This window comes from Euprymna scolopes, chromosome 42 (genome assembly GCF_053919585.1).
Source record: "Euprymna scolopes isolate OS-2025 chromosome 42, ASM5391958v1, whole genome shotgun sequence".
Classification (NCBI taxonomy): domain Eukaryota; kingdom Metazoa; phylum Mollusca; class Cephalopoda; order Sepiida; family Sepiolidae; genus Euprymna; species Euprymna scolopes.
The window spans coordinates 38,002,597-38,020,553 of NC_136523.1; the positions used below are offsets into that span (position 1 = coordinate 38,002,597).

The 17,957-nt window shown below is 34.6% G+C and overlaps 1 protein-coding gene across 4 annotated transcripts in view; it reads right to left on the reverse strand.

Annotated features, from left to right (window-relative positions):
* LOC145267024 (exocyst complex component 4-like) overlaps positions 1-17,957 on the reverse strand; it is a 195,533-nt gene that overhangs the window by 126,114 nt on the left and 51,462 nt on the right. For all 4 annotated transcript variants that reach the window (XM_080122954.1, XM_080122953.1, XM_080122952.1 and 1 more), the window contains 3 exons: positions 11,410-11,484; positions 6,691-6,828; positions 4,265-4,336 (listed from right to left, as the gene is read on the reverse strand). In XM_080122954.1, the coding sequence (XP_079979080.1) occupies positions 4,265-4,336; positions 6,691-6,828; positions 11,410-11,484 (285 nt within the window). The remainder of the gene's footprint in view (positions 1-4,264; positions 4,337-6,690; positions 6,829-11,409; positions 11,485-17,957) is intronic.

Sequence of the window (17,957 nt, forward strand, 5' to 3'; positions counted from 1 at the left end):
ATGTGTGTTTGTGTGTGCATTTTTTTTCTGTATGTCCGCCAAAGGCTTTTTTCGGGGTGCTTCTCGGCTTTCTCGCTCATTCTTATAACTTTTTATATATCTAACGTTTACGACACGACGTTGTAAAATCTTTTATTTCAACCACTTTTATCTAAAATTTATGCTGTGAATTCGTTTTTTTTCTGCTCCTGCTTCTGCGGCGTGATATTTGACCTAGAAAACCACCTTCATTTTTAAATGCTTATTGTCGACTCTTTCTAAAGCTTCGTGGCGTCATGGTATGTCATCAGACTATAAACCTCAAGGCTTCGGGTTCGAGCCTACCTCCCTCCCAAAACTTTATTTCTTTTTTTTTACACGGTGGTCACCACTTATCAAGGCCCGGAAGCCACTCAGGGATAAGGGTTATTGCAAGTACAGTTTTCGCTGTTTTTTTTTTTTGTCCGTTTTTTTTTTATATTTAAACAGGATTATTACTTTTAGTTTCAATCTACCCCTCCCCCCAACACACACACCTACAGTTTTAATATTTTATGCCATTTTTTTAATTTTTATTTTTCAGATTTTTTTAAGTTTTATATCATGAAAATACAAGGTACCTTCAATAAGTTTCCAGACTTTTTTTTTTGTTTAAAATTGCCGTTAACTTTTGAAAATTCAGTATGTTATTGCTATACATCTTATATGATGACTGACCAACTTTTTATGATTTCAGTTCAAACAAACAGCTACAGCAGAAAATAGAATACACCCTACTAAAGCCCGAGTGTCATAGCTGGTGAATTTCAAAAATAAAAATATAAGATATTAACGAATATATACTCAAGAGCCAAAAAACAATGAAAAGAATATGCTGTTCTTATGGCCCTAGTTATTAAACTTTGTTACATTATAATGTCGTCGCAGCTTTTCTTTTTTAAATGTTTTTATCCTTTTAATTTTTTTAAATAAAATGTTTTGTTTAATAAAAATTACAATTTTTTTTTTTTGCAATTCGATAATTGCAAAATTGTAAATTTTTTCTTTTTTGTAATGTTAAAAATTACATTTTTAAAAACATGAACATTTTTTTTAATAAAAAAAAAAAGTAAAAATAGCTGCACCTTTCTTTTTCTAATGTTTTTATTCTTTTTTACAAAAAGTTTACAGAAAGTTCCGTTACAATTGATATCATGAATAAAAAATGAATGTAGATGCAATTAATTCTTGATAACATTAACAAAAATCATAAAAAAAAATAATTTTGTCATAGTCGCAGCTTTCTTTTCTTAAAATTCCTGAAAGTTGCTTTACTTTTAGCGTCCTAAATTCTTGTAAGAAAAAAATTAACGAATCTATTAGCAAAATAGAGTTATCTCCCTCAGACAAATGAAGAGTTCAAGAAGAGTGCTCCTTTTTTTTTTTAGAAGTATTGTTAAATTTGAAAATATGAAAGCATAGAGAAACCGTTTCAATGCAATTTTTTTTTTTATAATCTAAATTTTTTTATTACTTATTATTACTTTTCCTAATCACCTCGAATAGGATTGCTGGGTCAACTTTTTTCTTTTTTTTTTTACACGGTGGTCACCACTTATCAAGGCCCGGAAGCCACTCATGGATCAGGGTTATTGCAAGTACATTAGTGTGGAGATTTGATGAAGTGTTTACTTAAGGGGGCGGTTCATTAGGAATTTGTTAACGTTGGATTTGAAGACATCCAAGTTGTAGTCAGGTGGGAAGCAGGCAGATGGAACAGAGTTCCACAGGCGTGCAATTCCCATAAAGAGTGGGGGGGGGATTATTGATAGTGTTCTCAGCTAGATGAGTGTTTCTTGTGAAAGTTTGGTGAGGGGGAGACCACAGATTGAAGCTCAGTCGAACACTTGCCATGAAAATAATGATAAAGCAGAGACAAACTCGCAACATCTCTTCTGTGAGATAGAGGTTGCAGGGAAGAGAAAAGGGCATCTTCTCTTTATCTGTGCCTAAACCTAAACATAGATTCCATGAACAAAGCTTCTTTCTTAGAACTGCACACCTGTGGAACTCTCTTTCATTTGCTTGCTTTCCAGCTGACTACAATCTGATTGTCTCCAAGTCCAACGTAAACAAGTTCTTGATGAACCATCCTCCTAAGTAATCCAATTTACAAAATTTCCACTACATATATACCCATTAACCCTTATCCTCGAGTGGCTTCCAGACCTTGATTAATGGTGACTCCTTTGTAAAAAAAAGAATAAAAAAACAATCAGCACGGACATCTTGAAGATGATTTGTACAGATGGTACTTGTACAGTTTAATCAAGACATAAAAAAATGAAAATATCAAAAAAAAAAAAAAAAAGGTGACGTTGTACATATTCGTTATGGAATGAAGATCTCAAAAAAAAATTTCACTTAATTTCATCAAGTAGTTTTTTTTTTTTACAGCGAAAAAACAATTTTTTTTTATTTTATTCATTTTTTTTTTATTCAATTTTCACCCCAAACAAGGCACAGTGTCACTTTGAAGCAGGGGGCTACTATTAGGGAATTAATTAGCGGGGTCATTATGAGGGGAGAAGAGTAGAAAGATGTTTGTTAACATTACACTTGAACTTCTGCATATCAGTGCAGTTGGGAAAGCAGAATCCCGAAAGGGAGTTCCAAAGACCCGCAGTTCTGGGGAAGAAACTATTGGAGTAAAAGGCTTTCTTGCACCTAGGGATCTCTACTGTAAAGGGATGAGACTTAGTAGCTTGTCGGGTTTGTCGGGGGTAGTTACGTCGGGGAGGTACAAGTGTTTGCAGTTCGTCAGAGCATTCACCATTAAAGTATTTGTAGAACAGGCAGAGGGATGCAACATCTCGTCGATGGGACAGAGGTTGAAGCCTAGATGACAGTTCAGGACCTATCAGGTTGGCGACTCTTTTTTGAACCCTGTCCAGGAGCGAGAGACAAGCAGCAGATGCACCAGCCCAGATGTGACAACAGTACTCCATACATGGGCGAATGGTTGCCTTATAGAGGTATAGGATACTGGCAGGCGTAAGTAGTTTTCTAGCACGGTAGAGGGAGCCAACCTTCCTTGCAGCAGCCTTGGCAATGCTCTCAATGTATCTATTCCAGTTCATATTCCCTGTAAACGTTAGGCCGAGGAGTTTAAAAGAAGTACTTTCAGGCAATGTGTTCTTGGCCATTGCTATTGGTGGTAGAGAAGGTTTCTTGTAGTTATTGAAGGAAACAAGCTTAGTCTTAGCAGCATTGAATGTGACCAATCATTTTTGTCCCCATTCCACTACGGATTGGAGGTTGTATTTTTAGGAAGAAAAGCTAGTATTAAAGATGGGGAGGGAGTGTCGGCGCTTTAACTGGAGTTATCTCCCCATGACGTGTTCAAAAAATTCAAAGATGGCTACCTTCAACATGTTTTTCCGCTGTAAAAAGAAAAAAAAAACTACTCAATCAAATTAAGTGAAATTTTGGGGGGGAAAATCTTTAGTTTAAAATGGATATGTACAATATAACCTTTTTTTTCGATATTTTCATTTTTTAATGTCTTGATTAAACTGCACAAGTACCGTTAATTTAACAACAGAATAATACTGTGTCGCTTGAGAGGAAGTACTGCCATCAGACATCGAGGATATGATGCAGACAAAAGTTTCCGATCGCATTATGTCTTCCGCTCTCATAGGCTAATTCCTCACTGTGTCCATCTTATAAATATACCTACCTACCACAGTAGCTCCTTACAATATGTCTTGTTTCAGGGTAAATCTTTATCCCATTGGAAGGGTCTTGAAAAGTGCAGAAATGTATCTGTAATTTGATTGACCCCTCCCCACACACACACACTTTCTTCTGCACTGCAACCTCTCTTTCACAGAAATGATGTTGCTAGACTTAGCCTTTTCTATAAATACAACTATGACGTGTTCTTCAGAACTGTTTGACATATTCGCTGCTTCCTTTGTTCCAGCTCGTTTGACTCAATGGTCTAGTGGTCTTCTTCAATTCACTGTTTTGATACCTCATTGTAATACAGCTTCCGATTCCAGTAGCTTCTTTCCAAGAATTACAAACTTATGGAACTCCCTTTCTGCTGATTGTTTTCCTCCTACCCATAATCTTAAATTTCTTCAAGACTAAGGTTAATATGCGTCTTCTGTCTTTGCGATAATCATATCTTGTTATTGTTAGCTCCTTACATCAAGTGGCTTCACACCTTGTTTGGAGTGTTTTCAATTAAAAAAAAAAAGTAAAAATATAAAAGCATAAAAGTTTACTGAGTACTCACCGGCCTGTGATCTTCGATGTAGCTGTTTGTACTTAGCGCATGGATGGATGCATCAAATCGAAATAATGGCAACTGAAAGAAGAAATGTTAAAAAATAAAAATTATTACAATTATCTGCTTCCATACAATAAATTTTTTTTATTTTTAAATAAAAAAAAACAAAAAAAAAAACATACATGGTTAATGAAAGACTACTTGAAAGCTCTTCATTTAAACTCCTCGGCTTATTTCTTGTCATGAGGGGATAAAGGCTAATGTTGTCTCTGAGGGCATGATGTCCAAAGCCTTCAGTGTTACAAATGGGACCAAAGAGGGGTGTGTAATGGCACCAGTTCTCTTTGCGTTTTTTCTTCTCACTTATGCTGAAACCTGCATTTAGTTACATTGTCTAGAAGTGTAAGCCATGTTTAGTTTCAGAACAGTTTCAGATGGTTCGTTGTTCTAAACAAGTTTTGAGAGGTGACTGGTTTGCAGTAGACACAACAGTTTCCAATGGTTCGTTGTTACACACAAGTCCTGAGAGGTGACTTGTTTGCAGTAGACAGTTCCACAGAACAAAATATTCTTACGGTGTCGAGACGGAAAAAAACATGTGAAATTCCTACGGGAAAGGTTTAATATTTATGGAGCAATTCTGGTTTCTGATTGGTTAGTAGCAGAACTTGAATTAATTCGATTCGTCAGTTCCTAGCAGCATCGTTTATAAATAGAATCGTCCGACTGTGTGGGATCATACCCCATTATAACTCCAAAATATTGTAACAAATTGACACTGGTGTTTCAATTTCGGTCATCTGGTGGATTGTTTAACCATCAACGGTTCAAAGCCAAAACTCTTGTCCGAACCGAAGTTATTCGCGACTTATTTTTTGCCAACGATGCTGCTTTGGTGGCAACATCCTTCGAAAAAGTGCAGACTCTTCTCGATCGCTTTTTAGCTGCATCTGGGTCTTTGGATGATAATAAACATAAAAATAACTGAGCCTTCCCCAAATCCAAAGTAAGTTGGAAGCATAAGGCAAAATCCACCTGAGTATAGATTTCCCGAGCATAAACTGAAAGTGGATGGTCTTTACATAAATCATTAAATCGTTTCCCTACCTCGCCAGCGTCATGGAGTATTGTTGCCACATTTGGGCCGATGCATTTGCTACTAGTCTCTCGCTCCTAGACAGGGTTTAACCAAATTCCAACCTCTGTCCCATCAACGAAATGTTGCAACCCTGTACTTATTTTACAAGTATTTTAATAGAAGCTGCTCCGACGAACTCTAAGCACTTGTAATCTCCTCAATATAAATGCCCCCAACTAACCCGACAATAAGCAAAATCTCACCTCTTCAATGAAGAGATCTCTAGATGCCAGAAAACTTTTCACAAATAGTTTCTCCCTCAAACTGCTATATTTTTGGAATTCCCTCTCGGGTTCCTGTTTCCACAACTGTACTAACACGCAGAAGTTCAAGTAATGTAAACAGACATCTCGCTGCTCAACTCCCTACATGGCATCCCTTCTAATTATGTTCCAAATAGTAGCCGCTTACATCCAAGTAGCACTGTATCTTATTTGGGGGTGAAAGAAAAAAAAAAACACTCACAAATCACATATATTAATCCAGTAGTTTTATTTTTAAATAAGAAAACCAAATTTAATGAATAGGATTGAGGTGCCTTTTAAAAAAAATTTCAAGAAACAAAGGAAGATTTGACGTTTCTGAATTTTTGAGATGAGGATTGGTTATTCGTATTATTTGGATTCATCAGACTACTGTTCTCATCTTGAGTGTGATTTTCAGAACATTTCAGTCGATGTAATTTCTGACCTTCTATTTTCCGGCCGCCCACACTGAGGATTGAACTGTCAACCTTCAGGAGAATATCACTTTTTACAATTGTTTTTTCCAAGTACTCTAACCACTGCGCCACGGGTCCTTGCAGACAAAAAAAAAAAAAATACAATTGCGAATTACTTAAGACCTCTATCCCGTCATGGCTGATGGAACAAGAGCATGCTACTCCCATGAAGTAAATAAAGGGTTCCGCTCGAAATTCCGTTCAAATTCCCAAGTTCGACAGAAACATTCCCAAATTCGACATGATACACTTGAAGAAGGTCATAGGTTACATTGACCGAAACGTTGAGAAAAATCACACTCAAGATGAGAACAGTAATTCAATGAATCCAAATAATACAAACAAAAGAAGATAACTTAACAATAATTCAAACTTGCTTAAATTAAAAATAATTTTTGTTTTATTATGTGTACATACTTTTTTTTTGTTTGTTTATTTTAATATAGAGGAATTTTTTAAAAATCACACTCAAGATGAGAACAGTAATTCAATGAATCCAAATAATACGAACAAAAGAAGATAACTTAACAATAATTCAAATAAAAAATGTGGTCAAACAAATAAGAGCATTACCTTTTTGGGTTTTGTTGGTCGCCTCTTTGCAAAATACATTCCGATATCTGTGTTCGGTTCATCAAAATTGCTGGGGGCTCTTTGACGAGAGGACAATGAGTTCTGTATGTCCAAATAATCACTCAGCAATAATTGCAACTGGAAAAAAAAAGAAAAAAAAAAAAAAAAAGATTTGCTTAGTTTTTGCTTCGTAGAAATTCATGTTCACATCCAGTTTGATACAACTTCATATCTTTTTTACTGTATTCTTGCAACATTTTGGCTTTTATTTGTTTTTTTACTAATATATATATACGCCCGACTAACCTGACAAGCAGAAAAATTCCACCCCTTCACCGTTGAGGTCCCTAAATGCTGGAAAGCCTTCTACTCAAATAGTTTCTTCCTTTGGACTGCTAGACTTTGGAATTCCCTTCCTGTTTTTCTGGCTATACTAAAGTTTAAATGTAATGTGAACAGTCATCTTGCTGCTCAACTCCTCACAGTTCCTCATTAGACATGATCCTAAATAGTAGCCCCTTATGTCTCACGTGGCACTATGCCTTGTTCAGGGTGAAAAAGAGTTAAAAAAATAAAAGGGGTCACCGTTTATTAAGGACCATGCTACTGTCAAAATTTTGTAGGTGGTTTATATAAAATAAAATAAATTCGTAGCAGTCAGCATCATTTAAGAAACCATTCATTTGATATGATTGGTTTGCAATATAAAAAATTTAATATTTATTTTGATTTAAACAAAAAAAAATCATAAAAGAAAAAAAAAACTCATATGAATAAAATAAAAAAAATTTTTATTTTAATTTAAACAAAAAATCAATAAAAACTCATATAAACAAAAAAAATGTTATCAAAAAACACAGATGCAGCAAGCAGCACAACTCATAGCTTCACTATATCTCACTCCCTATCACAAATTGTTACATTTCCAACCCGTTTCCTTGACCAGGAAGAACAACACGCATCACTTCTAGATCTGTTTTTGACCACAGTTCCCGATGATTGCATAACGAAGGCCGACAGCCCACTTGGGAACGCTGATCATGCAGTGATAATGGTTGAAATCACCCTAAACTCTGGAGCCAAAACTGAAGAGCCAGTGCTCAAAACAACGAGATATTATAAAAAAGGCTGACTGTGAAGCCATCAGGCAACTAATCAGAGATGCCCCATGGGGAAATATTTTTTCTCTTCCTGCTGAAAAGTGTGCAAACGAGACCACTGACTGGTTCAAAACTGCAATCGAAGCGCATGTTCCCATGCGGAAATTTTATAGTAAGCCCACTCTCCCCAATGGTTTACTTCGACTTGCGCAACTGCCATTGCTTAAAAGCAGCATGCATACCGCAGATTTAACCGATATAAGTCCAGTTCAAACACACTGAAGTATATAGAAGCTAGAAATAACGTTAAGAAAGAAATAGCGACAGCTAAGAGAGAATTTACGGAAACCACTAAAAAACGCATTGAAGCATAAAAACTAGGAACTCGAGACTTCTGGAAAATCTACAACAGTGTAGTAAATAATGGGCAATCAACAATTCCCCCACTAACCAACAATCACGAGGTTGTCTCCTCAGCAACCGAGAAGGCTAACATGCTTGCCAGTCGGTTTGTCTCAAACTCCACACTGGGCCCTTCCAACCACTCCCTACCTGACTTTCTTTGCGGACAGACGCCACGCTAGATGATCTGAAAATCACCCCCTGCTCAGGTGCATGCTATCATAAAAAACCTTGACACTTCAAAAGCATGTGGACCCGATCTCATCCCAGCTGTGCTATTTAAAAAATGCTCAGCCAAAGTAGTTCCAGTTCTCTCCAAACTCTACAACAAATGCCTTAATGAAGCTTGCTTTCCGGGCTGTTGGAAAACTGCTTCTGTTGTACCAGTATTCAAGAATTTTGGCGAAAGAACTGACCCATCAAATTATCGCCCCATTAGCCTCCTCCCACTTTTCGCCAAAATATTTGAGACCATAATTAACTATGCTCTAGTTCATCACTTTACAGATGCTACACTTCTGACTGACAAACAATATGGGTTTAGACAAGCCCGTTCCACAGCAGACATTCTCACTGTAATCTCTGAACATATATACCATTTACTGGACAAAGCGGAGTAGGGCAGAGCGGTAGCTCTAGATATATCTAAGACTTTTGACAGGGTATGGCATGAGGGTCTCCTCAGGAAAATTAGATCATACGGTATCACTGGTAGAATACTTAACATAATTAAATCCTTCTTAGATAAGAGAAAAATCCAGGTTGTTCTCGACAGTCGTACATCTAAACAATATGATATAAATGCAGGGGTGCCTCAGGGTTCTATCCTTGGACCTCTATTGTTCCTAATATTCATAAATGACCTCCCCGACAAAATTGCCTCTGAGATGGGTATATATGCTGATGACACTACACTCTATAACAGGCACGACAGGAAGACGAATGAACACATTTCTAAAGAAATGGCAGAAACACTAGAGAAAGACCTCCAATCTGTGGTGGAATGGGGACAAAAATGGTTATTCACGTTCAATGCTGCCAAGACTAAACTAGTTTCATTCAATAATTACAAGAAACCCTCTTTACCACCTATAGCAATGGCCAACAACTCTTTATCTGAGAGTACATCTTTCAAACTCCTTGGCCTAATGTTCACAGGAAACCTGAGTTGGAACAATTTACATCGAAGGCATTGCCAGGGCCGCTGCAAGAAAGGTGGGCTCTCTCTACCATGCTAGACAACTACTAACATCCGAAAGTATCCTGTACCTCTATAAGGCCACCATTCGCTCATGTATGGAATATTGCTGTCACATTTGGGCTGGTGCATCTGCTACTAGTTTCTGGCTCCTTGACAAGGTTCAAAAAAGAGTCGCAAACCTGAACTAGCATCTAAGCTTCAGCCTCTGTCCCATCAATGAATGTTGCATCCCTCTGCTTGTTCTACAAGTATTTTAGTGGTGAATGCTCTGATGAACTGCAATCATTTGTGCCCCCACGACGTGAGCACCCTCGACAAACCCGACAGGCTGCTAAATCCCACCCCCACACTGTAGAGATCCCTAGATGTAAAAGATCTTTCTACTCCAATAGTTTCTTCCCCAGAACCGCTAGATTTTGGAATTCCATTCCAGGTCCCTGCTTCCCCAACAGTACTGACGTGCAGAAGTTCAAGTGTAACCTGAACCGACATCTTGCTGCCCAAATCCCTACATAGTACCCCAATAGTTGTTGCGCCTGATAGTAGCCCCCTACACCAAAGTGGCAATTTGCCTTGTCTGGGGTGAAAATGTAAAAAAAAAAAAATTTTTTTTTAAATCATAAAAAACTTTTTGCTTGCTTTAAGTTGTTTATTATTAAAAAAAAAATTTATTCATGAAACTTACCTTACAATGATTGTTTTTTATTATTTTAATTTTTTTAAAGTTTCGTAAAAATTGTCAAATAAATATTCACTGTGTTTTCTTCATAACACAAAGAATATTTTTTTCCTTCAGTAGGAATTTATTTTCATGTCTACATTTTAATATAATTTCTGATTGAGGATTTTGATTTTTTTTTTTTAATACAATTTTGCGAATTTGCTTTTTTTCCAACATTCTAAAAAGAAGACATAATTAAACGATTGTAGTAGATAGAGCAAAAAAACGCTCTTTAAAATGATATATAAAGTAGTTATTATAACAAAAACTTATTTGAAAATGTAATGTTATGGGTAGGCATTCTCATATCGTTCTTCCTCTTGTCTGTCGACTCCGACAAAGTGCCAAACAAATAAAAGAAATACTTTGGACTCACTTTTTGGAGAGACATTTTTATTTCCTGCCCATATTTTCCATTTTACATACCAAATTTTTTACAGGGCTGTCACCGTGGGAATTCATTGTCATCTGCTCCCTTTCTCCTACTGTCTTTCCAACTCCCCTTTCTCTCACTTACTGCCCCTGCTGCTATCTTCGCGTAATGTCACCAGTCCTGCTACCGCCTACTGCTCCTCTGTCTACTTCACTGCTGCGACTGCTGTTTTTCTGCTCTCCATGCGACGTCACCGCACATTATGGTACAAAAATATACGTCATTTGAAATGTAAATTAAAAATTCCGCAATTCTACCCTTTTACATTTTCCATAAACCATCTGGACAATAGCATAATCCTTATACTACATAAGTACTTAATTTTGTTTTTAATAATTTTTTTTTTTTGGTACTTGTACAGCTTAAGACATTAAAAAATGAAAATATCAAAAATAAAAAAGGTTATATTGTACGTATCTGTTATGGGATGAAGTTCTCCGAAAAAAAAAAAATTCATTTAATTTCATCAAGTAGTTTTTGTTTTACAGCAAAAAAACAATTTGTTATGATACCGAGCAAAAAGTTTGATATTTAGGAAGAAAAGCTAGTATTAAAGATGGGGAGGGAGTGTCGGCGCTTTAAACTGAGTTATCTCCCCGTGGCGTTTCTAAACTCCAAACAAAAATTAAGAAAAAAATCCAAGATGTCTGCCTTCAATGTGTTGTTATAAAAACGTGTTTTTCCGCTGTAAAAAAAAAACTACTTGTTCAAATTAAGTGAAATTTTTTTTCCGGAGATCTTCAGTTCAAAACGGATACATACAATACAACCTTTTTTTCGATATTTTCATTTTTTAATGTCTATACAAGTACCTTTTTTTTCTAACCCATCTGAATCCTGGATCAGTAGAAGTTGAACTTACCACGGCTTGGATCTTTGACCAGACATCTACCATATCATACATCAATTGCTCTGAACGAACTGGTGCTCCAGAATTCTGTATAAGAAGGAAAAAATAAATTACAATAGACAAAGTCTTCATATCTATATTAATAAAATAGATGGAGGGAGGGCACACTTAAGTGCTTTAAACGATTTTAAATCAACTTTTTCAATAAATTCACCAAACGCAATTTTTTAATTCATCATTCGAAGACGACTCATGGATGTCGAAAACGTTTGCGACTATGGAAAATTTCTTTTTCCACACAAACTGAACGTTCGAACATTGACTCAGCAAATGGAAAAAACAGATCACAAGGAATTATCTCTGCTGTTTAACGAAACATGCAGAAGGGAAAAACTAATATATAAAACAGTAGGTGTGTGTGTGTGTGTGTGTGTGTGTGTAAATATTTAACCGATAAACTCTTAATCTACTGATCACATAATACTGAAATTAAAAGTAAATAGTTATCATGCACCAACGATGGTTTATAACGAACAAAATTTTTGTTTGGATGGATGAACAACGCATACAGACGTATCGGCAAGTTGAAATGTAAAATGTTCATTTCAACTTGTCGACATATTTTTACTTACTTAGGTGTGTGTGTGTGTGTGTGTGTGTGTAAATATTTAACCAATAAATTCTTAATCTTCAATTCAATTATCGTTACTACAATATGGTTGTGTTCAAGTCTAACGTTACTTTCATGGAAAGTGTTCGACTGAGCTTAAGTCTAAGGTCCCCCCTCGCCAAACTTTCACAAGAAACACTCGTCTAACTGAAAACACTATCAATAATTCCCCCCACTCTTTATCTGTGCCTAAACCTTCATGTAGATTCCATGAACAAAGCTTCTTTCTTAGAACTGCACGCCTGTGGAATTGTCTTCCGTTTTTCTGCTTTCCAGCTGACTACAATATGGTTGTGTTCAAGTCTAACGTAAATAAGTTCTTGATGAGCCGTTCCATATAAGTTATCAAATTTACCGAATTTTCATTACTAATGATTACTATATTGTCCAATTTCTACTGTACACTCTTTAACCCTTATCCTTGAGTGGCCTCTTGGCCTTGATAATGTGGTGATTCCTGTGTAAAAAAAAAAAAACAACAAAACTCTTAATCTACTGATCACATAATACTGAAATTAAAAGTAAATAGTTATCATGCACCAACGATGGTTTATAACGAACGAAATATTTGTTTGGATGGACGAACAACGCATACAGACGTATCGGCAAGTTGAAATGTAAAATGTTCATTTCAACTTGTCGACCTATTTTTACTTACTGTGCATGCACGGTTGTGAAATATGACAGCTTCCTCAAGTATGAGTTAGTTTGAAAGCATTCTTTGATTTTGAAAGTCATGTCAAGCTAGTCTAATGGTTATCGTACTTGACTCACTGTAGGTTTTGGTTTCGATCGCAGCTTGAATATTATTTTTTTTTTTACTTACAAGAAGTGAACTGTTTAGAAAAAAAAAAAACATAATACTTGCATACACATGTCTGTTCCTTTTAGATTCTTTTTTACTTCATTTTTTTAAAAGGAATTTAACATTACGTTTAATACCTACAATATTTCTGTTTTTAATAAATAAGAAAGCAGCATAAATTAAAATATAGTATTTACAGTAGAACCCCGCTAAACAGAACACGATGATTCTCTATGGGAGATGAAACGTAGAAGATTCTGCATAGCTCAACTGCTATAGATAAATTTTCCTAAATTATATATACAGTAGAACCTCGGGATATGGCATTATAAATTAGTAACAAAATACAGTACAGTATATATATATATATATATATATATATATATTTAAAGGAGATTAGAACAATAGTCTAAGGAGCTGAGTGTATTTTAATGTAACAGTGAAATTACTAGTTTAATTAAAATACAGGAAATAGAAAGAGCTCGTCGTAATTTAGATATATAATAAGCTCGATAGTTAAATGTCCTAGAGCTAATTCAATATTAAGTACTGTGATTTATAATTTAAAATTTAAAAATCAAATTTTAATTAAATTAAAAATCAGTTTCATAAGAAGGAACAACAACAAAATCAATTATCTGTACGATCGTTTCGGAAAACAATGCTTTTTATTGTGGTATACATCAAGTTATGTAGAATAATTATATATAGTTTTTTGGTAAGCAAAGTCTCCTCATCAGCAAATTTAGGAGGGTTTTTATTGAATTTAAAAGACACCATAAATAAACCTAGCATTAAAAGTAAGGCAGATGAATCTTTTAATTTTTCTTTTTTTGAAATCAGGAACTGTGGTTAAAGTAGTCATTTAGATGTTTGCTATAGCTTTTTATCTTATTATATATATATATAATAAAAAAAATATAAATAACACTGTAAGGCGGGGCAAATACCGTAATCAAGGGCCGAAAAAACATTGTATTCCATATCGTACCCCGAAAAAAAACGTATCTTAGGGCCACCGTATCCCAGGGTTCTACTGTTCATGTATTTTACGACCGGGCATACAGTGGGATAGATGGAATTCCTCAGCAGTATAAGAGGGAGCCTGTAGGCCCCGTATGGCAATCTTCTAATGATGGTGTCACAAACAAAATACCCGTTTCCAATTTGCCATGAGCCAGCATGGAAGTAGTAAGGTTAAGAAAACTGTCATGCTAGTATATATGTTTTATTATGGGGCTCTAAAAAGGAATCTGTTGTGTAATGTGTATGAATACATTCTTTAACAACATACATGTTGAATAGTGGGGTTTATATTTTATCTGTATATTCATGTATGTGTAAATGCGTGTATGTATACACGTTGTATTATTTAGTTGATCGTCTAGTGTGTATATTTTAAAATTTATACACCAGTTCTAACAGGAAACGTAGACGTATCGAAACAGTTGTAGACAAACAGTTCTTTTAAACAGAATGTAAATAACACAACACATACCTGAATTATTTACAAACATTTATTTTCATAATCCGGCCGACATTTTCAGAGATTACACGTTTTTACATCTTGGCTACCTGAAATGACGCCGCTCCCTGCGCCAGGGAGAGACCCTTTTTGAGTCATCCGTTCTCTCTGATGTCCAGCTCACGAGTCCTAGAATCTCCCTAAATCTACATTTCATCATGTGTCTCATTACATGTCTCAGACCAACCTGATGTAGCCCCAATCTAGTTATTTGTTTATGCGAACCAAAAATAATGTTTACATCTATTTTCTATTTTCACATTTCTTTTGAGATATTATATGTCAATCATTTTTCCCCAATTGTTTATTTTTCCAATCATAATAATTGATCCAGCAAACTGCCGTCGCTCAAATCAATTATTAATAACAACAACAACGTTTTGGCCCTGCTTGCTATAGTTAACACAGATACTACGCTATGATCACAGCCCAAAGGGTCACAACATTACAACAAATGCATAGAAGAAAACACGTACAATAACAAGATGTTTTGTTTTGCTATCTCAAGTTAGACCTGATCGAGCACTGACATGAACATGAATTCTGGTGACAGTTTTCTGAACCTTACTATTTCCATGCTGGCTCATGACAAATTGGAAGCGGGTATTTTATTAGTGACACCATCATTAGAAGATTGCCGTACGGGACCTACAGGCTCCCTCTAATACTGCTGAGGAATTCCATCTATCCCACTACATGGTAACCCTCCGGAATATCAGAGGGAGACTAACAGGTGCTACACCTTGCGTAAGGGTGGCCTGGAATTGTGTGGCATAATCATGTTGACATACGTTCCCATCAGATCACCGAAGTTAAGCAACGTTGAACCTGGTCAGAAATAAAATACAATTTGGGAATATCAGGCGCTGTATGTAGGAGGACATCAGTACCTTCTTGAAAGAGTTGCAAAAATCTAACATCGTTATCTCCCCTAATGGGGATCGCTTGTGAATTTCATACTCCCAGGGAACTTCCTTCTTCAGAGGAAGCCGGTTAAACACAAATAGAATTAGTATCATTTCACACACACACAAAGCACGGGCATTCATCTCTCTTCCCTGAATACATTCGCCAAGTATTCCCAAATGGTCACCCATCTGATACTGGCCAGACTCATTGTTGCTTAACTTCGATGATCTGGCAAGAACCAGTGTGTCAATGTAACTATACCATATATATAAAATCCTTTTTCTGAAATCAGTTGATGCGGTTTCCAAGCTACTTTAGAAACTGGTGGCTAATGCTGGCACCCATATTACATTTTGAATAAAACCCTATACACTTTCTGGTCACTCATTTACCACTATTCAAGCTAAACGTTGGTTAACTTTTGTAATCTACCGAAACACAGTCTATCAACACGGTTATATATAAATACAAAAACCCAAAAACATTGAACGAAAATCGTGGTTGGTTGGTCGGTTGTTTTTGTTTTTCAGGTTATTTAATGCCACATTCAATTATTTTGAGGAAAAGTTTTTTAATAGAATATATTTGTTTTTTTAAAGTCAATTTCTATTCAACCCATAGTTGGGACCCTAACAGGTACTACTACTACTCCGGGCCAGAGTGGATCTGGGAGCAAAGGCAATTAAAGGGTGGCTCCACACTCCCCAAAGCCTGCAAGCTGAGGCTTCACCATCGGATATAGTTTAAGGTCATATCCAGGACCGAACGAAAATTATGAGTTTATTGATTTCTATTTTGGTGCTCATGTCTCAATAAACAAAAAAAAAATTGTTTCTATTCTCACACTCCGTTGACAACCGAATAAGTGTCGCCACAAATCATCTTTCAAAACCAGTTGAACGGGTTGAATTTGTGGACTATCAAGAAACAACCACCAGATCACAGTTGAAAAAACAAGCCAGAAAAATAAAATAAAAACCTTTCATAAATACAATTCCTTCATGAAAATTCATTAACCTGATTTCTAGTTAATAAAAATAATAATAGTTAATAAAAATAATAATAGTTAATAAAAATAATAATAGTTAATAAAAATAATAATAGTTAATAAAAATAAAATAAAAACCTTTCATAAATACAATTCCTTCATGAAAATTCATTAACCTGATTTCTAGTTAATAAAAATAATAATAGTTAATAAAAATAAAATAAAAACCTTTCATAAATACAATTCCTTCATGAAAATTCATTAACCTGATTTCTAGTTAATAAATATAATAGTTAATATAAATAATAATAGTTAATAAAAATAATAATAGTTAATAAAAATAAAATAAAAACCTTTCATAAATACAATTCCTTCATGAAAATTCATTAACCTGATTTCTAGTTAATAAAAATAATAGTTAATAAAAATAATAATAGTTAATAAAAATAATAATAGTTAATAAAAATAAAATAAAAACCTTTCATAAATACAATTCCTTCATGAAAATTCATTAACCTGATTTCTAGTTAATAAAAATAATAATAGTTAATAAAAATAAAATAAAAACCTTTCATAAATACAATTCCTTCATGAAAATTCATTAACCTGATTTCTAGTTAATAAAAATAATAATAGTTAATAAAAATAATAATAGTTAATAAAAATAATAATAGTCAATAAAAACAAAATAAAAACCTTTCATAAATACAATTCCTTCATGAAAATTCATTAACCTGATTTCTAGTTAATAAAAATAATAATAGTTAATAAAAATAATAATAGTTAATAAAAATAATAATAGTTAATAAAAATAATAATAGTTAATAAAAATAATAATAGTCAATAAAAACAAAATAAAAACCTTTCATAAATACAAATCCTTCAAGAAAATTCATTAACCTGATTTCTAGTTTTTAACTTTGAATAAAACCAACAATAAACAAGTGTGAAATGGCCTTCCATGCATTTCAGGCCTAAAAACCTGGTGACACTTTTATCTATATATTAATACGATAACGTGCGTGTTATTTTCTGTGTCACGCTTACCTCTGGATCATTTAATTGTTATGTACTTCGATTTCTTGTAATAAATAATTTAACCAAAATTTCTTTATAAGTTTTGGTTTCAGTTTCGATTATAGCTGATGGCACTTAAATCATCTATTTTTTATGAATAATTTTATCAAGAATTCTTCATAAGTCTTGGTTTCAGTTTCGATTATAGCTGAAGGAACTAAAGTTTATATATATATATATAAGTTTGGGATTCGGTTTCGATTCAAGCTGATGAATCCAAGTCATATGGGTCCTGGATATGACCTTAAACTATATCCGATGGTGAAGCCCCAGCTTGTGGGCTTTGGAGAGTGTGGAGCCACCCTTTAATTGCCATTGCTCCCAGGTCCACTCTGACCCAGAATGATAGTACCTGTTAAGGTCCCAACTATGGGTTAAACAGAAACCAACTTAAAAAAAACGAAAACAAATATACTCTATTAAAAAATTGTTCTTCAAAATCACTGGATTCGGCATTAAATAACCTGAAAAGGGTTGATATGCCGTAAAACAAAAGCAACCAACCAACCAAGTCATATGGATATATTTTTTTTATTTTTGAAATCACAACTTTATAATATATAAAAATCGATAGAACATATAACTC